This window comes from Lissotriton vulgaris, chromosome 10 (genome assembly GCF_964263255.1).
Source record: "Lissotriton vulgaris chromosome 10, aLisVul1.2, whole genome shotgun sequence".
Classification (NCBI taxonomy): Eukaryota; Metazoa; Chordata; class Amphibia; order Caudata; family Salamandridae; genus Lissotriton; species Lissotriton vulgaris.
The window spans coordinates 794,920,857-794,947,711 of NC_141698.1; the positions used below are offsets into that span (position 1 = coordinate 794,920,857).

General features: G+C 43.4%; 1 protein-coding gene across 1 annotated transcript in view; it reads right to left on the reverse strand.

The window, feature by feature from the left end:
* The window catches only part of DNAH11 (dynein axonemal heavy chain 11), a 3,435,931-nt gene that overhangs the window by 2,472,729 nt on the left and 936,347 nt on the right, over window positions 1-26,855 (reverse strand). The window contains exons 18-21 of the mRNA XM_086939827.1: window positions 26,051-26,220; window positions 5,080-5,302; window positions 2,832-2,948; window positions 2,657-2,743 (exon numbers count right to left, since the gene is read on the reverse strand). Coding sequence (XP_086795953.1) covers window positions 2,657-2,743; window positions 2,832-2,948; window positions 5,080-5,302; window positions 26,051-26,220 — 597 coding nt within the window. The remainder of the gene's footprint in view (window positions 1-2,656; window positions 2,744-2,831; window positions 2,949-5,079; window positions 5,303-26,050; window positions 26,221-26,855) is intronic.

Below are 26,855 nucleotides of genomic sequence, written 5' to 3' on the forward strand. Positions count from 1 at the left end.
TGAGGTATTGTTCAGTACAACTATGCTTAAAGAAACCTAGAATGTTTCAACAATTTAGCCACAAGAATTAAAAGTGTTTAGCCTTTTACCTCATCTATGTCAAACTTGGGCTTGATACAAGTCCAGCCCACTGAATCTTTGAGCTGCCACCACTTGAGGCACTTGTGCCCAATTCAAGGACTCTACACAGCATTGTTTTACAGCATCACATATTGAACTGTTCTTGATCAATTATCACTCTTCATTTGTCTAGCGATTCAAAACCTCCATCCTGCAGTTTCCTCAAAACTCTCTCTCTCCCTCTCTCAGTCTGTCTCCCTGTCTCTCATTCTCTGAGGAAAGACTAATTTCTTGAGATAGGCTACCAATGTTATGCCAAGCTTTAGTTACATAAACTGAATTAACTGTGTGGGACAGACTGGGCCTTGTGAGACCTCAGTCATAGTTTCCATCACAAATATGTGCTCTCTCTCTCCCAAAACCCAATTATCATTTTTAGGTCTCGTGTGGCGTACTACACACATGCGCAATTGAGCTTGCGAGATTTTATGTTTCAGAGTGAACTTCACTAGCGAGGGTTAAACCCCACCCCTCTTTTCCATTGGCCGCCCTCCTAAATGGTGGCCCGCCATTGGAGAAGAGGTCCTAGTGACGTTCTTCTTTCTCTTTAAGCCCCGTCCTTTTCAGATTGGGTTCCTTGACTTACTGCTGAAGTAAAAGGTTTCTTATCTTCTTTATGGGGCCCTCTGGTCGATAAGGAACCTTTTACCCCAACAGGAAGTCGAGGCGCCCAGTCTGAAAGGGACGGGGCTTCCCAAAGGTCCTGACAGGAATGCGGAGAAAATGCCTCGAAGGGGGCTGAGGCCCCTGCTCAGCAGCCCTGGATGTGCATCAGTCAGGCTCTGCCGTGTGCCTCCAGACACTTTCAGCTCAGGAACAATTGTGTCAGCGTGGGGCCATGTGCGGGGGGCTGCATGACTCACAGCCGCTCGCTGCAAGCTTTATGTACCAAGCCAGAGCTTAACCTTGCTGCTGCCTCAGACCACGAAAATGTGCTAATTGTTTGCTCTTTACGTCTCTAAGGAGGGTTATTTGCTGTTGTGCACATTCGAACACTCCAGACGCTTGCTTCATCAACACTGGGCATGTTTTTAATGTATTAAGAACTTAAATGGAAAGGGTCCGTTTGATCCCTTCAGGACAGAGAACGGTGCAGTCTGCATTCCACGGCGGGAACATTGGCCACTTAACAAACAGTAGAGTGCCCCGGGGGTAATCACAACCGCCCCTGGCCGCGCTGGAGCCTGCGAGCTAGACGGTGTGTTGAGTTAGTCTTTGTTAGCCACGTTTGTTTGCATGCAGGTTTTACGACTGTATCTGACAGGGATGTGACAAGGGCTGTCCAACGTACATGTTTTTTTATTGTTAATCGTGCAAGTTACAATTACTGCTGCACATTAGAAATTGGCTGCGAACTGTCTGCTTTCTGCCCACAAACTCCTTTTTAACTCGCAGTGTAGTCCACTCAGCAACCGGGGCTTAGCACCTCAAGGCTGCGAGTTAAATGAAGTAATGTGAGGCAGGCAGAGAGAGGGCAGAAGGCTTCAGAAATGAAATGCCCACAGTACTGTTGCCTATTGACTTAATGGCATGTCACTTTATTGAAACAGTGGAAATACTAATAACGTACAGCAGCCATTGCGAGTAAAACCACGAAAATATGAATCTGTGTGTGTGTGGCTATGTGTGTGTGTGTGTGTGTGGCTGTGTGTGTGTGAGTGTGTGTTTGTGGCTCTGTGTGTGTGGGGGGCTCTGTGTGTGTGGGGGGGCTCTGTGTGTGGGGGGGGGACTCTGTGTGTGTGGGGATCTGTGTGTGTGTGGGGCTCTGTGTGTGTGTGTGTGTGTGGGTGGGTCTGCGTGTGTGGGGCTCCGTGTGTGTGTGGGTCTGTGCGTTTGTGTGTTGCATTTGCAAGAGATTAAGCTATTGGCATTGTAAATGACAATGCCATTTATTTAACTGTTGAAATACAATTTTTGTCATTTACAATGCCAATAGCTCTAACTTTTGCAAAGGCGAGACCGTTGCATTGTAAATGCTTGTTCCTATATGTAGTCAATAAATATAGCAAAGACAACTTTGGTTTGAAAATGTGGGCATGATTGTACTTTTAATAACAAACTACCCTGTAAGAGTTTACAGTACTACTTCACTTAAGTGTAAATGTCACTAGCCTACCTACCCACATCAAAGCATTTATAGCATGACATTTGGGGGGTAAATATATTAGCTTAGAGTAATAATAAAATATAAACAGCAATTGTTCCCCTTCTCTTTAAGATATCTAAGGAAGCGGATTGATTTCTGTTTTGAAACCTATTTGTAGTCAGACTATGTTCCATAACATAACTCGAAAAAAAAGCTATAGATAACATTCTTACAGAGTATTTGTCAAGACCTGTTTAACTGAATTTGCCAGGGACATACATAAATCTGTTTCATACTTACTTCTGACACTACTGAGAAGCATCCTAAGGCAACACATAATAGACGGTTTTACTGAGTTATCAATGTAAAATCCTTCTGTACTATACATTTTGCAACTTTCCAAATTACTGGATTTCTAAACTTATGCAGAGTAATCCGCTTCACTCCTACCTTATCAAGCATGGTGTATGGTTTCTCAGCATCAAACTGGAAAGGGGCTTCCATCCGAAATTTCTGTCTGAATTTATTCTGCTTGATCTGATAACAAGAAATACAGATAAATATAATTTGCAAAAACTACAATTTTATTTAAGAGAAAACCTTTGGATGTAAAAAACGTTCTTACGTCAAATAAAATGCTTTTTTTCCTAATCAGGGAGACTTCTGTTGTTTGAAGAGGAGTAACTTCATGCTTCACAGAAATGGCAATTTTCTTTGTATTGTTCCATTTTTCTGGTAAATCCTGTTGAGGGACATGATATGTAATATTAAAAGGGCTTCATATCAACACAAGCAAACACAAAGCTATCTGTACCTCCCACCACACCATACTCGCATATCCTCAATTTGCCACTCCCGCCATTGCTTGTGGGAGGTGAAAAATATTTGAATGAAAGACAGGATGAGAACTGTAAAATGTGCAAGACTTTATATGAGTATGTGACTAAGGGCCTGATTTAGGTTAAGTCTGGGTGAAGCTCTGCAACTCCGCAAAGTGCCAAACAACTAAGCCAGGGCTACACGGAGCTCCGCAGTTGGCGGAGTACGTTAAATAAATGCCATTTGCTGCGATTTTCAGTGCCAGGTGCTTGTCCGCACTGTGAAATCATCACAAACGACACCATGCACAGCACAAGTGGGCACTTCTTCCTTTCTGCCGCTCGAGTGGTTTTTTACTCGTGCAGTAGCTTTCTTAACGCTAACGGATGGTTTCTCAATGCGAGCATACGCGACCACTCACAATGAGAAATATGACCGCCCCGTTGAAAATTCTCTCTGGAGGTTGATTTTCCTTGCTAGTGCTCGCCAACTTGACGTTGACGAACACGAGTGAGGGAAAAAACTCTGCTCCGCGGAGCGCAGTTTTGGGCACTCCGCGCGCTCCGTGTAACGCAAAGTGCAGAAAACGCTGCAAGCACCACAAGCAGACCGAAATTCACCACTGATACTTAATTTAGATCTTGGTGGACAGGCAACTCCGTCACAATGGGGACAGATATCTCATCCGCAGAAATATAAACCCCATTATTTCCTGTGACGTTTCTATTCCAGCAGACGGGATATCCCTTACCATTGTGACCAACTAACCTGTCCGTCAAGATCTAAATCAGGCCCTAGGTGTACTTAATGACAATACAATTAAATGGTGATGGCATAATTACTTAGAAACCCAGCAAGAGTGAGAAAAAGAGGAAGGGAGCATCTGGTAGTAGATTAAAGTGCCATGACATTGATTTAAGTCTACAGAACCTAAGTATTTGAAGCAAAGACCGTTAATTGCTTTGACCACAGGCCTAATTACAAATTAAGCTCTAATTCGTACAACTTTTAAGAAACTCTTGTGGTGAGTGTTAGTAAACAATTGAAAAACTCTGAATGTTTGTTTGGCTTGATGTGTTTTCGTTGATGTTCGTGGACTGTGCTGTAAATTTGATCGTGAAACCACCATAACATGAAGGCTGTATGTGTGTGTGGTCCGACTAATGGCGCCTACCAGGAAGGCAATGATGCCACAAATTTAAAGGTTGCAGCCCTGATCAGGTCTTTCATGTTTGCGACTAAATATATAGATGCATGAGAGTTTATATGCATTAGGAGCACACACATTAATATAAATAATATTTCAATTAATAGATAAAGCTTGTTCCGGAAGATCTACTATTTATAATGTGTTTCATGCAGTACTCACGAATTTAGTCTACAAGGTTTGCAGCCAGTTTTAAATATTTTTAAGTTTAATCACTTGCCGTCTCTCAAAAAGTATCTTTGCGGTAGATATTCCAGGTAAATAAACATGCGATCAAACCTTCTCAGATTTAAATAGAAGGTTCCGTTTCATATACTGATACAGATATGTTGAAAATGGCGCCAGCCAATTCAGTGCTTGGCAGCCTGTGGCTTGCTATGTTCAATTATCAGAGCAAATAAAAAAAAGTCAGTTTTGAGCTTAATTTTACGTTTGATTGCGACAATGGTCTGATTGTTTGAAACATATATTCATACCTCAAGGAATAGTTATTGCACAAACTACATAAAAAAGACCTAAATAAAGATTGAACTGCTTCATTGTCAAAATATGCATAATGTATAGAATCCTTCACTTTGCAAGATGATTGATCCAAGATGATTGACCAACAGAGTTGCCTCAAACAATCTTTACACATTCTGTGAGCTATCTGACAGGAGGGTGTCCCATAAAGTTGTTTTTGCTAAAAATGTTTGCTCAAATATTTGTGCAAAATAAGAATGTGCTGTTCATTCTAATGCATTCAGTCAACATTAACTAGATGTATTGTATGGGTTAACTTGACACGGGTGAGAGGGCTACCAATGACACTGTATGATGGGAGTGTGTGGTATGTGCATATACTTGCCTCCAGTTGGTTGTAAACTTGTTCAGGTAGCTGTTGTCCATATGTCTGTAACAGTGAAATGGTTTCTTTCAGAGGCTGAAATAGCCCATCAGTTGCTATCTGTCTGTCTCTCACAGCCAGAAGATGCCCCATGATCTCAGTCAGTCCAGTAAAATCTCCATCTTGGACCTGCCTCTGGAGGCCTGCATCCGTGATATGTATGAAGTCTTCAAGTTCAGCCAAGCTATTCATTTAGGAATGAAAAATAGAGGCTTTAAACCTGAGCCAGTCACAATCCATTTTGTTGCATTGATTTGGAGAAAAATCAGTTATATTGAAAGTTTTCATTTCGGTGTGTCAAATTCAGTTTTGATATGGTATCCAAGACATCGCAAAGGCAAAGTTCTCAGTGTCCCGTACTAAATGCAGCATGAAAATATAACACACAAGGAAGTAAATTAAATTAAAGGCATTATGGGTCCACTAACATAGTTTACCCTATGGTATGCAAATAAATCCTTCCGTCAGCCATTGATTACTAACTATTTGATTATACAAATTACTTAATTCTCTTGCTGGTTACTGTTTATTCTTAGTGATTACTTCCTTTATTGCAATCAAACTCACCCTTATTAGTAATATTACCATTGATTCACTGTTCTCTATATACCACAGTAAAGCGCTACCACAGAGTCATGTGATAAAGACACTGATTGAGAAATACTTGAATCATAAAAATATATGTAAACACATTCTTGCTCCTGGTGTATCCTTTAGCAAGAATGATCTATCGTACATTTCTTTTCTTATTTTTGTAATCCGTTCCAACTAGCATGCAAACTAATTAGGTATGTACCATTTGTAAAATTAAAAAGTTACCAATCACCAATTGAAGGAACGTTATTTTTAACATTAGGTATGGATACCACCTACGGATCCTAAATCATACATTGACCACATATAGCACACTCAGTGCGCTTGAATAGTGGACGACTAACCCATTCTTAATGGTTCACAATTGTACATTGGAAATATTGTTACTGCTCAACAATAACAACAACATCTCCATTGATACGTGGATGAAGGAACTTCATGTTAAGAAAATAACACTTCATTTGCGCCTTCTGTCTAATTTCCTGGGTATTTAGCTAGTATGGCGTCTTTCCAATGAGACTTTATGTAGAATAAAACCTAGCATCTCTGAAAGCTTTCACTTGAATCTTACCAAAAATCTCAAATTATTCCCTGTGGTATCTATCTAAAATCAGTTCGGACAGGTCTATCCCCAGCCTTAAAAAACAGTTTTAACTGTCAGCGTGTATTGAATCTAAAGTTACCTGACTTTTAAACAAGGATATGCAGGCTGGTGCTAAACAGTTTGGTATGTCATGATGCAGTAGTAAGAATATTCTATGCCTTCATTCTAGAGAACATAGCTTCCTGTACAAAAAAGGTTTGTTTCTAAAGTCCTCTATAAGATGCACTGTGTCTAGTGAGCATGGTTTGCCCCTTTGCAGCCAAGACAGACATGGTACATGTCCCATAGAAGCCTTCAAATTAGCTACATGTTCTACATATCAGTATTGCCATTTGTCAGCCAAGACAGACTTGGTACATGTCCCATTGAAGCCTTTAAATTTGCTACATATTCTACATATCGGTAGAGAGATGCAACGCCAGAGAGTTGGCAATGAAGATGGCTACCTAAACTGCGAATGTTTGCTGCGCTGAGCATAATCGCTGCTCTCACACCACAATCCACTCCCATCCATGGTATCTTGGCTGTGGGGTAGAACGGACAGGCCATCACGCCGAGATGGTGGTCCAGTAGGTTAATGCTGGTGGCAGTCTCCCTTCATAATGCATGTCTTCCTGAACACTAACTGCAGCCTGCCCACTCATGCATTATCAACCTCTGGCGCTCTTGGGAGCCTGGCCCCTCTCCATACCTTGCTGCCTTGTGATGACTTCCTCCAGGGACTTCTTCCCGCTCTCTATCCCTTGCTGCTTTGTTGGATAAAAACTGGGGCCTGCTCCTGTGGTCATACAGCCAAGTCCCCCACTTGCTGGTGGAGTCTCAACATCAGCTGCTGGGGCTTCGGTCTCCAACTTGTCGGCTAGTCTTCATGCTTGCCCTGACCTTGTTAAAACTGGGCCATGCACATCAAGCCGCTCTGCTCAGCTGGATCAGGGCTGTCAAGCAGTCTCCTGCTGCTGCACAGCTGTTCTGCTCACCTCATAGCAGCCCTCCCACATCTACTGCACTGAATCCTTTTGACTACTGTGGGCCTGCATTTAGCAAGCGGGCTGGTTGGGGCTTGTTTCTAGCACTGTGGTCGAGCAGGCAGTTCTCTACTGTCCGGTGGGGGTTCTGCAAGGCCCACCATCACTGGGTGCTGGAGCCTGCTGCCTGATCATAATTTATAATGGCCTGACCAGGATGGGGAGATGGTCGTTATACCACATCACCTGGTGGGGCTGTCCTTCGTTTGCTTGATGGCTGTTAGACCTGGTAGCCGTTGCATGGTTTCCCCGTAACATTTTGCCTTCATAACTCCTATTTTTCTGAATTTGTTTTTGCTGTTCTTAGGACTCTGCGCACTTTACCACTACTAACCAGTGCTAAAGTGCTAGTGCTCCGTCCTTAAAACATGGTTAGATTGCCTTATATCAAATTGGCGTATGTAATTGAATTGCAAGACACTATTGTGCCACCAACTTAAGTAGACCTTTAAACACGTTTCAGACCTGCCACTGCAGTCTGTGTGTGCAGTTTAAAGTGTCATTTTGTCCTGGCAAGATAAAACTTTTGCCATGCCCAATCGTTCCACTTTAATACATATGAGTCACCCTTAGGTTAACCCAGAACGTAGGATGCAGTGTATTAAAAAATATTAGGACATGCACTTTTAAGTTATACATGTCCTGGTAGTAATAAAAAAATATTAAAGTTGTTTTCGCTATTCCCAGGCCTACCTCTCACATAGGATCACATTGGAGTTACCTTATTATATTTTACAAGTATAATTTCCAAATGGGATCAAGTGACCATAAAAAAATATTAAAGTTGTTTTCGCTATTCCCAGGCCTACCTCTCACATAGGATCACATTGGAGTTACCTTATTATATTTTACAAGTATAATTTCCAAATGGGATCAAGTGACCAGTTCATGTTTGGTGTCTCTGTAACTGTAATGAAAAATCCTAACTTATGGTAAAGTTGGATTTTAGATTACAATTTTGAAAATGTCACTTTTAGAAAGTTAACATTTTTCTGCCATAGCCATTTGAGCCTGCAGCCGGTCTCTAGGTAATATGACTGGGTGAGGTGACAGTTGGCTTTGTGCATTCCTCCTAAACAGCCACACATGATGGGGAGCTTAGGTGTGCTTGGATGGGCCTTCACTGGCAGGATAGAAGGGAAGAGCTGGGCAGAACCACAATTACACTTGAATAGGCTGTGTCCTGCCTCCACACAAATTACTGCATACACCCCTATTGTTAGTCTGGAGCCAGGGAAGGGAGGGCATCTGAACACTTCAAAGGCCTGCCTCTAGAAGCTTCTTCCGACTTTAAAGGTGCCACTGGGTGTATATATATACTGGACCTCAGAGATCTTCACTTAAGTACACTTCTGGATCTGTGGATACTCTGCCAGGAAGAAGAACTGCTGTGCAGCTGAATGGACTGCCACTCTGCTGGACTGCTGATCTGAAGGACTGCTGCATGGACCTGCTGCTCTCTTGCCTGGGTGAGAAGAGCTGGACCTACATCTCTTGAACCCAGGACCCAGAGTGAGTCCTAGGACTAGCTGGCTACCCTCCTGATCTAAAGCCTCAGGAACACAACTCGATTCCAGAAACCTTGCTCCTGCACTTGGACTCTGCCATCCACCACTCAACCCTGCAAAGTGTTGCTACCCCAGTCCAGGACCCTTGGAAGTGGGCTTAAGGTGCAATGCCAGCCTCTCTGGATACAGCAGAACTGACATCTCCACTGCTGAGCATCACAACACCAGGCAGAACAGATCAATCTGAACTGCTACATCAACTGGATCAGTTGCAAAGACATGCATCACCTCTGCAGCTCACAATGCCTTCAGAACCGCTGCTGCGTGATGCTTCCTTTGTGCAGGCCCTCACATCCTGCATCAATGCAGCCTCATCAACGATGCCAGACTCATTTTCACAGCTCTTCGGAACTGATGAATCACCCCAACTCTGTGCCTCTTTCTCGATGCTGGACTTCGCCTCCAAGTCCCATCGATGTGATCCTCCATGATAATGTCAGCCCCCACATCACAGCCCACCTCATTTCAAAGCATAAAGTCATTAAAGCTGAAAATGAGGACCAGGAAGACAGGTCCCACTACAACAGTTATTTGTGGAAACCCTCCTGGACACTTTATTTTTGCTGAAACACATTGTTTCTGTAGTTTTAATAGTTGAAAGGGTGCATTTTACACTCGCACTAAATTACAGAGATGGGGACCGGATTTTGCAGCTAAAGAGGGACAACCTCGATCCTGAATATGAGAGATCGAAAATATCCTTTTATATGGATTTCACACCTGCGATGTAGCTGGCCCATCATTCCTTTCAAGAGTTGAAAAGTATTTTCATATCTCAGTCAGTAAAATACTCCATGCTTTTCTGGGCCAAGTACTGCCTTGTCTACAGAGGTAAAACTCACTTTTTTATACAACCTGCCACTGTTCTTGAATTTATTGACTATCACATCTCTGCAGACGGGGTAGGGTCCACTGGTCCTTCCATTCCTACTTCCTCCCATGGCAGGGGGCAGCACCTTACCTCCACCCTCAGCAACAATGATTAACTGCTTCCCCATCTGTTCACTTGATGATTCCCATGATCATTTCCCACTAGCCTCTCACCACATGATGCACTACCAAGATCTTTTCTGGAAGTATAACATTCCCAGGTCTCCACTTGCAGCTAACTCACATCACTACAGCCCAGTATCAGATTCTCTGTGCAGTGTGGTGCCCTGCAGTGGTGCCTCTGGAAGGTTTGTCCTTTGTAAACAGAATCATCAGCGTTGGGTGCACATGTTCTGTGACAATGAGTATTCTAATGACTTGCTCAGGGCAATGCAGTATTCGCTGGGCATCATCCTCAGCTTTTAGTACATTTATTGTCTGTGGACCCTTTCTTGTCAATGATCGGTTTGTTTCTTTATTTCCTCTTATTTCAGTCTTCTTTATTGTGCAGGGGACATTCGCCGATGTTTGGGGATGGGAGGTAAGTAGTGGCTTGCTGTTGTTGGTTGTCGTGGTCTCCTTTTTGTTTACATAGTCAATCATAGATACTCAGAAACATACTCTACAATTCACACTGTTAGCTGGCCTATGAGGGGTACAGTCCACACACTAATGCAAATGGATCTCTATATCAAATCTCCACTTGGTTACTTTTCTGATTTGGAATAGATAGCTCCTGTAAAGCTAGATGGGTGTTGACATACCTGAACTATAATAAAACTGACGTTGCCATGATTCAAGAGGCTCACGGCTCACCCTTGGGAACTCCAACATTTGCCTCCCCCCTAGTGCGCCCATTGCTATTTTTCCTCATATTTAACTTACTCTAGAGAGGTGGTCAGTCTAATTCAGAAAACTGTTAATTATTTTCTCATAGAACAAATCACAGCCACTGTGGGCAGGCTGATGGTACTAGCTGGCACACTAGATGGGGACATCAATTAGTTTACATCTACTGCCAACCATCATCAATCCTGCCTTTTGAACCGACATTATGCAGTTATGCTCCAAGTATTGGGACCGGCCCACAGTGGGGGGGTGGAGGAGAGATTTCAACCTCACCTTTTCCATGCTGCATGATAGATCTTCAGACGTTATCAGCCCAAAGTCGCACAACAGTGTGGCATTCACTCATATTATTTAGCATTATGACTTGTTGGACATGTGGTGACTGCTCCATCCCAATCAAGAGCACCACACACTATTCACCAGTGCATGATACCCTATCATGACTGGACATGTGGTTGCGTTTGAATACCCTCATGCATAGAATGAGTAGTAAAGAAATCCTTCCTTGCACCCTATCTGACCATTCTCCAGTCAAATGGTAGCACTGCTAACCCACCCCTCTATCTCAGTTTTACACATGGAGGCTGCATGGCACAAAGCTTCACGCAGAGGTCTTCCACAGCTAAGACTAGTCCGCCATCCTTCAGTATTTTTGGTTGAATGATAAGTTTGTAAATGGCAATGCTACTCTCTGGGTGGCCTGTAAGGCCTACATTCGTAGGATCTGAATATCTAAAAGTGCCAGTGTTCTCAAATCAATTAAATCCTGCCTTTTTCAACTGGAGTCCTAACTTAGGTGCCTGGAACAAAACTTCACTACAGAAGTTAGGGCTCAATTGCATGAAACACTGCAGGAATACAGAGAAGAGGTGTAGCGGGAGGTCTTTTACCTATGTCAGGACACCTGGGTAAAGGCGTTTAGTGAGGGTGATAGGGTATAACCCTTGCCATGAGCACGGGCATGCAGCTGTCAGTACCCTCAACTGTGATGCGGGAAATGCCACTACTGACACCCTCTTAAAACTAAATCAATTCCAGTTGTACTGTGAACAACTCTACACTTCCAGACCTTGTAGCGTTTACTAGGATATGGTAACCCATCTGGACCAGGTCATGCTAACATGGTTAGACAGTGAGGCCAAGGACATCATAAACTCCCCAATAACAGAGGATATTAAAAGCGCCTTTAAGAGCCTTCTTGTCATTAAAGCTGCCGGTGCTGATGGTCTACGTTGGAATTGGCACCTTTTGTAGTTATCCCCAAACATTTTGCTTCTTCCTCCTATTCTTCCTGACCAGTTGTTGTTGGCTTCAGGACTTTGGGCACTTTACCATTGCTAATCCATGCTAAAGTGCATATGCACTTTTTTGTGTAAATTATGATTATAATTGGTTTTCGATGATTGGCATATTTGATTCCCTAGAAAAGTGTACTGAGTGGGCCATCAATGCTACTAATGGGCTTGCAGCACTTATTGTGCCACCCACGGGAGTGGCCATATAAATGTGTTGCATACCTGCCACTGAAGGTTCTGGATGAACAGTTGGTAACTGCCATGGTGACCTGGCAAGTGCACCCACTTGCCAGCCCCTAACCTTCCCTTTTCTTACATGGAAGACACTCTAACATGAGGCCTATGGTACTCCCACGTGTAGGGTTCAGTGTATGTGAAAGGTAGGACATGTACTGGTGTGTTTTAGATGTTCTGATAGTGAAATACTGAAAATGTAAATATACACTTTTAAAAGGCTTTCTGTCCCATAGGATAGCATGGGAGCTGCACTGTAACATCTTACAAGTGTAACTTTCCAATTGGACAAGATAGAGAAATGTAGTTTACGCATTCTGAATGCAGAATTTAATAGCACAGCTTTTGGTAAAGGGTTTTTTAGATTGTGTGTTTGAAAATTTCAGTTTTAGAAAGTGGGCATTATCTTGCTTTACAATTCAGTGTGCCTCTGATTGTTTGTTTATTCAGAGTCTGGTTTTGGAGTGACAGGAGCTGGGGCTGTGCATTCACTCTAGACAGTCACAAGGGAGGTTGAGAGGTGTCCTGGTTTGCCTGTGCCACTCATCACTTGGATGAATAGACCTGGTCTGCTCTTAGAGTGGTAGGTGGAGTTTCACTAGCACCTGAATAGGCCGTGTCTCTTATGCACAATCCTGTCTCCACCTCCTGTGGTCATGCTGGACGAGGGAGGACAGGAGTGGTTTGGACTGGGCTCAGAGACCCTTGCCACAAATAGAACAATGACAAAATGGGGTGTAAGTATTGGGCCTTTAAACCCAGGAGTTTAGATTACTTCTGGAATCAAGAGGAACCTCAGTCAAGGAGAAGAGCTGGAGAGCTGTGATCAGGAGTAGTGCCCCTTTGCTGCGTGTGCTTTGCTGGGTTGGCCTGCAGTTTGGTGCTTCTGCCAAGTAGAGGACAAAGGACTGAACTTTGCTGTGTATCCTGTTTGTGAAGTTTCTCCAAGGGCTTGTTTGTGCTTGCCTCCTCTTAGGAAGTCTCGGAGACACAAAAGACTTCCTGCAACTCTGCTGTGCTGCTGGACTTTGCCATCTGTGAGGCCTACCCTTGCATAAGGTGCCTCTCTCCAGTGACAGGGCATCAGAAGTGGGTTTTAGAGCTGATCTCTGGGACGATACAAAGCCTCACAATGTTCAACCGCATGGCTTCAAACCTATCGGAACTGACGCCAGACAACGCAATGCCTCGCCAAGCCCCACCAAACAGCAGACAGCCTCTCTGAACCAACACCAGATGACGTGAGGCATCAACTCCTGTGTGTCATGCATCATACTTGAGCACCACTTTTTTCCACACATCACCCGTGGACAAGAAACATCTTGGATTTTGATGCCTAACTTCCACCTACAGTCCTGATTCGATGCATCACTTCTTCTGCGTGCAGCAGAACTGTTGCATTGCCTCCCCAAGGAATCGCAGACTGATGCATTGCTGTGTTTTGGAGTGCTTCCCATTCCTGCGAATGTTTGGCCTTGTGAATTTTGACTCATCTACAGGTACGTTGGTGTAAAATCATGCATGCATAATTCTCTATGGACCAAGTTTCCTGAAAACTTTAAAAGTAATATTTTGAATTGTGTATGTGGGATTTTTGGCGTTTTAGCCTTGTTTGGTTTAAAGAAAGATACTTTATTTGTCTAATCTGGTGCGGTGTCCATTTGTGGTGTTTTCACTGTATCACTGTATGTTTGTGTACAAATACTTTACACATTACTTTTGAGATTAGCCTGTCTGTTAGTGCCAAGCTACTATGGGGGTGAGCAGGGGTTATCTAAAGTGTGTAATCCACTTGTCCTGACTAGAGGCAAGTGTACCTACTTGGACAAAGGTGCATACCTTGGCCAACAAGAGACCCCCAATTCTAACAGTCTACTAGTTGACTTTTAAAAAACCTTTATCAATACCCTTTCCCCAAGACGTCTTGATATGTACAAAGGGACAATCATTAAGGGGATCCTCCCCAATCCACCCATGGAAGCCACAGTCAAGTTCCTCCTTAAACCCAACAACGGCACCACTGAGATTCATTCCTATAGAACCCGGTCACTACTATACACTGACAACAAAATAATCACCAAGATTCTTACTTAACATCTTGGCTGCTAGAGATATTTTCCTCCGGTGCTGAATTGTTGTAGAGCCCATTGTTCATGACGAGCTTAGCTCGTCATCAGCACAGCTCCACTGTGCCTCATGACGAGCTGAGCTCGTCATGAGCATCGAAGGGGTTAAAAGCTTCAACCCTTAATGCACTTCCTGGTATTACCAGATCAGTGTGGTTTCATTCCACAATGCTCTACCTCTTAATCTCTGTACATTAATGGCCATTCTTCACAGAGTTGTCCCACATCTTCCATTGGTTGACATTCTATTTGATGGGGAGAAAGCGCTGTATTCTCTAGGCTGGTCATAGATGAAAGAGGTACTCCACAGAAGCGGTCTGGTAAATACATATAGCTTGTAAAATATATTTTATTTATTTATTTATATTTAATCTTATAAAGCGCGCAGCTACCCGAAGGTTTCCTGGCGCTAAACCAAAGACAGAGGGAGTGTGCCTGCAGACTCGTTTATTGATTGAAAAGCCAGGTTTTAAGATCCCTGCGGAAAGTAAGATGGTTAGATTCCGTTTGAAGAGGAAGAGGAAGAGAGTTCCACAGGGTCGGGGCTAAGAAGGCAAATGAACAACCGCCCGTTCTGGCTCTCCTAATTCTGGGAATCTGGAGTTTGTGTTGGTTGGATGACCGCAGAGAGCGCGAGGGGACGTACAGATGAATCAAGGATGTTAGATATTGAGGTGCCTGACCCCAGATGATTCTATGAGTGTAACAGGCGCCTTAAATTTAGAGCGACTTTCAATGCGGAGCCAATGAAGGCTACGCAAAGAGGGGGAGGTGGAGGATTTAAAGGGTAAATTACATAACAGACGCGCTGCCATGTTCTGGACAGTCTGTAATTTACGGATTACCTCTTTGCTAGCCCCCAGAAGAAAGATGTTACCATAGTCCAGGCGAGAAGTAATAAGCGCCTGGACTACGGTTTTCTGGGTGTCTAGGGGGGAGCATCCAGGCAATTTTCCTCAGCCATTTAAGAATGACCGTCCTTATGGCTAGGGCCTGTGTGAATAAACTCTATTCACCCGTATTTGAAGAGTAAACAACCCTGACCATGAAACCGTGACCCCGCATGTTGTTACAACGCGGTCTTTACAACAACCGCATTGTAACAACTCATACTATTACCCCGCAAGTCGTAAAAAAAAAAATGACTTGCGGAGGGGGGAGAAGGTGTTGAATTCAAAATCCAACACCTTCCTTACTATCTGCACCAATTGGATTTGGAATAGTAAATTATACTATTCCAACATCCAGCACCCCCCTCCACAAGTAGCTGTTACGACTTGCGGGGTAACGGTATGCGTTGTTACAACGTGGTCATTGTAACAACCGCGTTGTAACAACATGCGAGGTCACGGGAAGCGGGAAAAAGAAACATTCGTTTGAAGTGGGCAGTGCCTCCTATCCCCAGTAATCTTTACCCTGGCTACAATGCCTCTGGCCTGCAATATGTGGAAGTTCCAATTGCATCATGGGCTGTATCTTGGCAGTAAATCCCTGATCTGTTCCCACTATGCAGATGGCATCCTTTTGTACGTTCAACACCCAAATACTAATCTCGCTCCCACTATCTGTGATGTCATTTCGGGGGATACTTTAGGCTCCACATCAATTGGTCTAAGTTGAAGATATTTCTACTCATGGATGACTGCTCTGTTCCCTCTCCAGAATATCCTCTATAATGGAGCCATGATGGTGTATAGTATATTGGGATATGGATCTTCCACGATTATGAATAATCGATCAGCAGCAATTTCAACACCACCCGTGATAAGGTCAACGTTAACATAGAATAATGGATACAACTGCCATCCTTGTTGGGGAAGATCTTGTTAATTAAGATGGTGGCACTCCCTAAATTTTTGTATTGTTTCTCTAATTCAATCAATCAATCAATCAAGACACTTATAACATGCACTACATACTCGTGAGGGTCTCAAGGTGCGGCGGGGTGGGGGGGGGGGCGCTGCTAGAGATCGAAGAGCCAGGTCTTGAGCAAGGCCGGACTGGGAACCAAAACTTGCCCTGGCAAAGTACTCGGCCGCCCCCCCCCCTCCTCCCCACTCAGGGAGGGGAGGTGGGGGTGTGGAGGTGCCGCTAAGCACTTTGCTAGGGACGGTTTTCGGCCGATTTTTTTTGCAGGGCCGATTTTGCTGCTATGCTGCAAAAACGGCCCTGTAACAAAACCGGCCCCCACCCTTGCGGCGCACCAGGGGATTGCCCAGTACCCGCTATGGCCAGTCCGGGCCTGGTCTTGAGGAGTCTTCTGAAGGTCAGTAGGTCTTGGGTCTGCCGTAGGTTGGTGGGGAGGTTGTTCCTGGTCTTGGCGGTGAGGTGGGAGAAGGATCCGCCACTGGCGGTCGATCTTCGGATGTGGGTGACTGTGGCGAGGTCGAGGCCACCGGAGCTGGCGGGTGGGGGTGTAGAAGCTGAGTCGTCTGTTGAGGTATGCTGGGCCGGTGTTGTGGAAAGCTTTGTGTGCGTGGATGGGGAGCTTGAAGGTTATCCTCTTGTTGACAGGGAGCCAGTGCAGGTCTCTCAGGTGGGGTGTGATGTGGCTGTGGTGGGGATGTCGAGGCATTCTGGATGCGTTGCAGTCGTCTCAGGAGCTTGGCCGACATTCCTGCGTAGAGGGCATTTCCGTAGTCCAGCCGAGGGCAAGGGTGTCTGTTCTTCTAGTTTCGGTGGGGATCCACTTGAAGGTCCTGCGATCCTGTTCACCTTTCAATGTACTTCTTCGATCAGCTGGAGCAGACCTTGTCTCGCTTGATATGGAGAGTTGGTCAACCTAAAATACACTGGGGGATTTAATACAATTGCTGCAGTCAAGATGCCTTGTTTTACCTGACTTCCCCATCTTTTAACTTGCAGCACAGGCTCCCTATTTAAAATACTGGGCCAAACACACCATGCCTACGCATGGCAGGGTGGAAAGAGCCATAGCCCATACACACTTGTTGCTGGGGAGAAACTGTGCAAATTGCTTGTGATGATGTTTCACTAGCCGACCCTGGTGGTAACGGTCACGAGGACTAAACTAGACACACCCATACTTGCTCCCTCTTGCAGACAGTACTATGCTACCTTCAGCTGGCAAGAGGACAATGAAGAGCCTTCTCTGGCAGACGAGCCTGCTCACAATGGGAGAGATCTTTGTGAACAACACATTTATTGAGCAGCATGCCTTTTGCACCCGCCAAGGCACGGCCTACATGAGACTGCTGTCAGTGGCCCTAGAAGCTGTCCCTACATTCCCTGCTACACCACCTGAAACAAGACTCTGTAAGGGTTATATTTGGAGGGCTGATATAGGGCATTGTATCTCATATTTGTATGCTAATATCCAACTTCCATGTTTAACATGCTCCCTGGTGCCAGGCGCAAATGGGAAAACTCTCCATGTTATCAGCTTCCACATTAGACGTTGGCATATTACTCTTTCAAAGTTAAAAACACCCCTTTCAATTATGAATATAAAGTAATACAGTTTAAAATCTACATCAACACTACTGCTCTCTTGCAAGAATCTCACAATTTGGTGAAAACACTAGCAAATATCCCAGATGTGGCCTCATCAATTCTGCATTCATACAAACATCATGGCACTGCCTGGGCCTAGCCACATTCTGGCTTAAAATATTCCTATCAGTGTCCAAGAACCTGGGCATTTAAGTGGCCCCATTCCGCTAGGTCTTCCTGCTGGGCAATCCGTTGGTGTTACTTACTCCCTGCTGGTGCCTAGTCACCCTACTATGTGTACTAGCTAAGCAACATGTTGCCATGTTCTGGATACAGGAAAGTGTTCTGCTAGTCTCATGATGGCTACAAGACGCAGCTTATTGTGAGGAAATGACAGACCAATATGCTGAAATGGGCCATCCTGCCTCTCACCCTATAGACATTTGGGCACCATCCCAGACATACTTATGATGCAATATAGGGTTCTCACCCCCCAACCTCATGAACTGTGAGCCCCCTGTCGCGATGCCCTGATTAGTGGCACGTTCTCTATCCCACCTGTGTGCTGTCTCCCTGCTCATCCATTGTGAAATGTATTATTCACCCAACTGATTGTCCTTTAATCATAAGTATATGCATTGAATTCACTGTCCTGACTGCGCTTCAAGTTGTTGGGTTGTAAAACCTAATCAATAGAATTAAAAAGAGAAATTAATCAGATATTTCTTATGAATTTTGTTCAGGAAGTGGAATAAGCTCCCACAAAGACATTAAGGAATAGAAATGAGTGGTAACTGAGTAAACTCCTCTGATTTAGAAACCAAGTGCTAAATCCAGAAGATAATCCAATTATTATGTCCTCCACTATACTGTCCCTCTGGTGAAGAAACTATCACTCGGGGATTCCCCTCAAGATTTAGCATTTCCACCATAAAAAAGATATTTTGTTGTTACCTAGCTCAAAATGTGTTACGAATCACTTTGGGACAATCTTACCTTTAATAAGACATTAAAAACTAGACTCCTTAAAAACAGGATTTAATCAACTCATGATACTGCATGACAGTTCTCTTCAATGCCCCCTCCCATCTTCATTTTATGGTTTCATTTTACTGTTGAGAAAAAATGCTAGAGAAGCCTTGAAGCTAGCACTAAGCTGGGTATAAATAAATAATGCAAATATAAACTTGCTCTACAACAATGAGGTTGGTACTTAAGCTTATGAGCCCCAAATTTTCAGAAAACATTTTCTATTTCTTGTTGCTTTTTAGTAATAGCTTTCTAGTGTTCTTAAGAGTGGTGTATAACCTTTACATTTAGAGGGCAGAAAAAGACCTACAAATGGTCTTAATTGTTTTTGGATCACAGACTTTTCTTCTTTGTAATTGTTGATTTTAGTCAGCTGTGGCTCATCCTCTATGGCAGAGGAGCGTCGCCACCCCTGCCAGCAGCCTAAAATTGTGAAAAATAAAATGATAATAAAACGTGTTTATTACCATTTTATTTTTCCTTCCAATGCCGACTCTTTGGGGGCGGGGCCATTTGTGTAACAGTGATGAAGGCGAGTGGTGGGCTCTGTTGTCAGAACGCATGTTGGCTTGGCCGGCCGTCTTAGAACAGCCAAACTGACGTGTACTGAGCTGTCTCCAACCCGAGCTGCGTTGCTGGGTTGGAGACAGCAGGCAGACGCCCAGTCTCCATGAGAGAGCAAATCGGGGTTGCTCAGGCCAATCCTGAAGTTGCATGAGAGCAGCATCTGGGTAGGCTGCAGGGGAGCCTGTGCCTGCAGTGGAGAGGAGCAGAAGAGCACGATGCAGCAGATAAGTTCGTTCTTATGTTTTCTTTTTTGTATTTTCGTCTATTACCCCATTCCCCTAACACGCCATGCCTCTCTTCCCTGACACCCCCACTGGTTTTAGGTAGGTAGGTAGGTGTGTGTATGTCTGTATGTGTGTGTCTGTGTATAGAGTTACCTTTATGACTAATATTAAGCTGAATTTGGGGAAAACAACTGTTAATGAGGGTGACATTGAATCAAGATGCAGATTCCCTAGAGTTATAACAAGTTCATATGCTGATATTCCAAAGTGTTCTTTTAAATATAGAAATTATTGCAGTTTTGCATATTTTCTTGAAATATTTTTTTTTAAACAAATAAGCCAAAGAAGGCAACAACCATCACATGCCTAAAGACTTTACACTTGTCTCCCAAGAATTGCATTCCTGAAATCCTTTTACCCCTATGTCTCTTAAGCTTGATTGCCTGTGGTTTCGGCTATTTTTGAACATCATATCATATATATTTGTATGAACCAGGAATTATATATCACATGACGTGCCCCCTGCTGTACATTATAAGGAAATCACACAGAGTTGTGTTCCCAAATAGAGGAATGAGGCTGAAGGCATTGTTACTTTATAAGGTCATGGAATTCTGAGTTGACTAGCAATATCGTTTTAATGTAGAGCAGATGGTATTTTACTCTTTATACAGCACAGTATTACCCTTCCCACAAACCACCTAAATCCTTAGTGCCTTGTTCTTTCATATACACTGTAGACAAGAAGAATAAAAGCTGAATCATGAATGTCAAATTCATCACACCAAAAAGCAGTTAGCCATTTTTGACAAAAGGAGATTAAAATCTGTTTAATGTAATCAGATTTAAGAATGTTGCGGTTCAGATAGTTTAGAAACATGCAGATATTTTAGAATTCCTTTAATGATTTTAGCACAGATAAAATATACAATCTACCATAAATATCAAATTTCTGGGGGTGTGGCCAGGGGGCCAGGATGGTGGATGTGTTTTAATAATGCTCCGGACCTTCTCCGCCATCAGTAATACCAAGCTGCCAGCTGCAGTCATCCGCTGCAGTCATCCTTTGCCCTGCCCTGGGGCCTGTGGTTCCTGGGCACTTGTTGAGTGAACCACCCAGCCTATGCGGTCAGACACACCGTGAACAGCAGAAACTACAGAGGTGAACCTTGCCTTGCAATATGACGGCCGCCCATTGAGGCCGTGGCAGGAGGTGGAGTTGGAGCCTGTACGTTGGAAGGTATAGTTTAGGCCAGTGACCCCCACTCTGGGGGCCTTTGCTGGCAAATGAGCAACTACCTGCCACGAGGGAGATTGCTGGGCTGTGCGGAGCAATGTCCCACGCTCTACTGGGCCCAACTGCTCCGTTCCCTTTTGTCTACATAGCTTTGCTTTCTGGGGGGCCCTGCCTGCGGCCTGAACCCTCAGCACCTTCTCCTGCGGCCCCCTCTTCTGCGGCCCCCTCCTATATGACAGGCCTGCTGCTGCTGCCTATGGACCCGGAGAGGCCACTCAAGTGAAGAGTTTCCGCAACAACTGTTGGCATAGCGGTGTAGCAGAGGGATATGCAGCAGCCTTGGGGCTACTGCTGTTGGTCCTCTCTCCCTGCAATCTCTGTCCCTTGAGACTAAGACTGAGACTTTGCTTGCCCTGGCCTTGTGGCAGTCACTTCATTGGATGGTCGGGCTTCCCCAGGTGAGGGACTGAGTGAGTGAGGGGCAGGCTGTTGTCTTTCCCCCATTTTTGACTGGGTCCCTGTCCAGAGTCTCTGGAAAACTAGTGGTGTGGGGTTGTGCCGTTTTGGCAACACCATGGTCAAGGACAAGAGCATGACTTTGCATACACAGTCCCATACTGACAAGTATACGACATCGGTAGCCGATTGCCATAGACAGTCTCCTCTGACTCTGCGGGGACAGTCACCTGAAAAAATATTGCTGTATCAGTCATCCTCTACGCAATCCAGAGCTCCCTGGAGGTAGGGTATGTGGAAGTCTTGGAGGTGGGGATGGACGTTGTACTACTGCCCCAGGACATCGAAAAGTTATGTGAATTGTGTTGAGGGGCATATCTCTCAACTTGAAGACGAGGATACTGGTCTAAAAAATATGGTGGCCAGGCTGACTTCCACCACCTGACCCCTTGTGGCCTGGGCTGAAAAGAGATCTTGCCACCATAATATTTGCTTGTTGGAGGTTCCTGAAGAGGTTTTGATGCTTGGGTTTCTAAAAATAGCTTCTACCTGACAAGGCTCATTCCCTTAATTTGACTCCTCATAGTCCTGGTCCAGCCCGGCCTCCCACTAACCGTGCTGGGTAGGGTGGCTCTGTTTAAAATGCTGCTACTCCCCAGGTAGCTCAATGCCCTGCAGAATTACCCTTTCCCCATCTCTACCACCTGGTTTAAATAGCTCAATGCTCTCCTTTAGTCCTTCATTTGGTGGGGGCAATCCCCACGCATCATTTGAGCTAAGTGATGTTGTTCAACATTTGATGGGGGCTTGGGAATAGCTGATGTTAAGCTCCATTAATGGGCATCATGCCTTTTGCCCATCAATGCCGGGATGACAGGGGATGGGAGTAATTCCAGTTATAGAGCAGAATTAGCCTCACTGGGTCTGTGTAAGGTCCTGTGATAATTTTATGGCATCTCCTTTCCCATCACCATGCTAGAACCCACAAAAATGGTGCTATTATGCAGCCATGCGGTGGTCCGCTTCATGGATTGGGAACATAGTGTAATGCAGCAGATTCCTCTGTGGAGCAGAAGCTGTCTAAATCACACAACCCGACTCGAACGGGTTACTTGGTGTGATAAGATTGGCATTAAGTCCTTAGGCGATGTGAGGAGCGGTGCCTACATAGGAACATTTGCTGAGCTGCAGATCTTGTTCCAGCTTTGCCGTATACAATTTCACAAATACCTGCAGGTCCACCATGTACTCGCTGCTCATTGCTCCGAACTTACAGATCTCCCCAACTACAGTCTGCTAGAGTCACGCTTCCTGATGGGCCTCATAGGCAGCAGTGGGATATTTAAGATATATCGCTCCTTGGTATGTAAAACCCTGGATAGGATTGGCCCCTTAAGCTGAAAGGTAGTGTTGATTCGGGGATCTCGATGATACAGACTATCGCAATGTACTTAGGGAAACTGTCATACTGGCTAGGTTGTGATTTATTCCATCAAACTTCCTACATAAACCTACTTAACCCCTCACCACACCTGATAGGCAGTCAGACCTTCTATTCCCCAATGCTTCTGCTGCACCCATCCTCATGTGGTATGGCAGTGCCAGACGTTGTGCCATTTTGGGAGCGAACAGCAAGAATACTTACACAGGTGCTGGGGAGATACATTGATCTCACACGCAGGGAGCCCAGAACCTGGGGATCCTGGTTAATATAGGTGGAATAAGGGGTGTACAGACGTTGGTTGGTGTTGCCTCAGTCAAGGCCAAGCATGATATCAGATGAAGGTGGAATTCCTCAGCACCGCCTTTGATTGGGTAAAGGCGGAGGTTGATGTACAGAGGACGGGTTTGTCCACAGAAGCATGCGAGGGTATGGGGCAAATGGTAGTTCTGTTATGGCCTAAAAGGTGATGCATAACTGTTGAACTCATATGGGTCTTTCTGCAGATCTGCTGCACTGGTGCAGGGTGGCGGAAGATGAGGTGGGGATAGATGAGATGTGCACTGTTTCGTTTATCAAAATGGCAATAAAAAGGTATTTTATTGTTAAAAATATGTAATTTTCCTGCTAATCACCTTTTCATTTTAGAAAAACATTAGAAGAGGAAATAGCCACTTTATGTTTTCCCTGTTAAAATTGCAACTGTAATTACGACATTTGAACCTCCTATACAGAAGCTGCTAGCTCTAGCAGCAGGCACTGCAATGTCTGAACTCAATTATAATAACTTATAGAAATTGAGAAGTGTTGGACCTGGCCCTTACTGAAGGTCACCCCCAGATTAGTGCCTTCTGCTGCTGAAACCGTTTTGTTGGCATCAGGACTCTCTGCACTTTTCTTCCACTAACCAGTGATAATTTGCTTGCGTTGCCACCCTGAATCATAGGAATATTGGAATACACCTAATTGACAAATTTAGTTCACTTGTAAGTCCCTAGCAAATGGTGTTCCATTTAGCCAGAGGCTGTAAATTAAATGCTGATAGCGGGTCTGCAGCTCTCATTGTTCCCCTACTAGTAGCCTTTTAAAACATGTCACATGCCTGCCAATGCAGCCTGTATTGCAGTTTTAAACTGCCATTTCGACCTGATAAAATAATCCTTTTGCCCATCCTATACCTCCCTTTTTAATACATATAAGTCACCCCTGAGGTAGCCCCTATAGGCTCATTGTGCAGGGTGAATTTTATTTAAAAAGTAAGACTTTGTGTTTATGTTTTACATTTCCTGGCAGCGGAAAACTCCTAAAGTATTGTTTCACTGTTGTAAGGCCTAGCTCTCCTATTGATTATCACTGGGCTACCTTATTACATTGAATAATTGCTAACTTTAGATTGGGAGCAGATAAAGATATGCTGTTTACACTCAAATGAATTGTAAATTAAAATGTGCTTTAATGGTGAAGTCATACTTTAATTTAAAATTTTGAAAATTGTATTTTCAGAACGTTATACAATACAACTAAACAATGGTCCCCTCTGGGAAATTGCAGGCCTCTACTTCCTTGGCAATTTGAAGATGGCTATCAACTGATTGCCTGTTATAGAGACATTAATTTAGTTTAATATGAACAACAATGAGATTATACTTTGAATATATACAAAGACCTATATAGACACATTGGATTAATCCAAGAAATGATGCTGTGACGGTCAATAACTGAATTAAATTTCGTAAGTTCTATATATAATGCATATATACACAAAGCTAGTGGCTAACATGAATGTAAAATTAAATAACACAATTCAGAATAAGAGTATGGTATTAAACATACTGATTAAAGTTAGTCCTATAGCAGATTTGTCAATGTTTTAACTTCAATAAATATCATTTTGAAATGGGTCAGCATCAAGGGCCAAAAAAAAGGTAGCACCAATCTTAAGTGAAACATCCAGAAGTACAATTTACTCCACCTCTTGGCACTCATTACATGCCCCACTTCGTATCACTTCTAAAGGGATTCAGCAAAAACCAAGTAAAATAGGGCATCAAAATTCTTCTCAATCACAGTCTACAGAGCTTCTGAAAAACACAACGTCCATCTTGCAGCTCTACAATATGTCAAGCCAATCACAACCAATCTGTAGATAGTGTTTGATGGTGTTGAGGTCAAAATGTTGACAAATATGGTAAGGACTGATTTTAATTGGGATATTTCATACCATACTTTGATTCTGAGTCAGTTGTACTGCAGGAACTTTTGTTGTTCTTGTTTTACCTATTAAAATGTACTCTAATTTTCTAAAGTGTGTTGGAATTATTCTTGGTTTGTTTTCACTTAAATAATGTGTGTGTACTGCATAATTACTTTACACAGTCCTTCTTACTTAAGCCTGATTAGTTTTGTGCCAAGCTACTAGAGGGTTCAGCAAGGGTTAATATACTGACTTTTGTGGGTTGTGGTTCATACTGGCAAAGATTGTTGTGGTTGCCCTAGAGGAGCTTCCACCCCCCCTCAACCAATAACCCAATTTCTTAAAAGCAAATAAGCCATTTATTTATTATAGGTGATTAGAGATGCCACAGTTCACTTATAATAAGGACATTGGATGGATGTCATGTTTGCATTGCAGACTCTCATATATTATAACAAAACAGTAGTTTATCTCTCATTCACAGGTCCACTAGAACCTTCCCTCTCTGTAGGTCAGTGGTCTATATGAAGAATTGCTTTCCAGCTTGTTGTTTAAAATTACTTGTCAAGGGCCAGGTGAGTTCATGTGTAAAACCTCATCCTGCAAATTACGTCTTCCATGTTGTTTACTTTTATTTGCTTCAGTGGTTATCAGATTCCTGGATTTCCTTGCAAACATATAGCTTTTCACTAATGGTAAGAGAATGGTTTTGTCACAAATCTCATTCGGTGACTGCACAAAGAGAAGGACTGAGTACAACAAAGTATAATTCAAAATATATTTCTTCTTTAGCTAGTTATGCATTTCATGATTTGTTCTTTTGCATTATCCTTTCTCTACAAGGTTCACCACTGGAATCTTGTGGGGAAAGGAAAATGAGTGGGAGAACAAAAACATGTCCCTAGCAAACCAATTTAAGAAATCCAGTTGGGAAAAAAACGAGACACTGATAAAAAAAGATAAGGGCTAATAAATAACGAAAATGATGAGCCTGATAATTCAAGTTTAAAATACATTCACACGGAGGTTTGGAAAAGGAAGCGGTAACATGTCTACATCTAGCTATACTGTGAAGGCGAGTACGTTTAAAAGATTTGGACACCTAGGAGAGCACATTAGATGGTAATAATAGTAGCTATACCACAAGTCATTAATTATTTAGTTACCTGTCAACTACAAATCTCATAAGATGCTCTTTAAACATCCAGCTCCATTTCTTAATAAAGTTTAAAAGTCCCATTTTGAAAGGTTTTAGGTCTACTTTAAACCAGCTGTCAAATACTTGGTAGTCTTCAAACTTTCTCATTTGTATGTAGAGGTTCTCATAGATCTCAATCTGCAAAAAATAAAAGCAGCCTCTTAAAAAATCTCTTTATGAACCAGGCCGTTTTGAAGAAAAAATAGTAAAGATACAAGTTGTAGGTAAGCTGATTCCATTTTATTATATCTACTATTTTTTGGATTTACAAATGTTATGAGGCTTGAATGGAAATCAACAAAACATGGACATTTCCAGGAACAACAGGGGTTTTCACATGCCCAATATGCATTTTTCACTTTTTTCCACTGCATGCAAAATACTTTTATTGTATAGACAGCCTACACTTTCAAGACCCCTGAAAAAACGGCAGACTCTACTCTAAAACTGGTATAAAGCTAACAGTGTATACAGGGCAACTGAGAATATATTGCACACAGAGCTATTACTGACCGAGGGATCATAACAATTCCTAGGACCACCCACCTGGTCAACACTAAAAATAGCTCACTTCTCCACCTCTTTATTAACGTTTTGCTTGAAACCACATCTACTTCCAACGTTGTCCATAGTAGTATTTACCAACTAAGCCCTTACAAATGGCAACATAAAAATTGTCTAATTAGAAGTTTTCATTTGTGGGTACTAGTGACACATTTTACGCAACTAATCTCCACTTAAGTGCAAAGAGATATGAGTCAAGCCCAGCACAA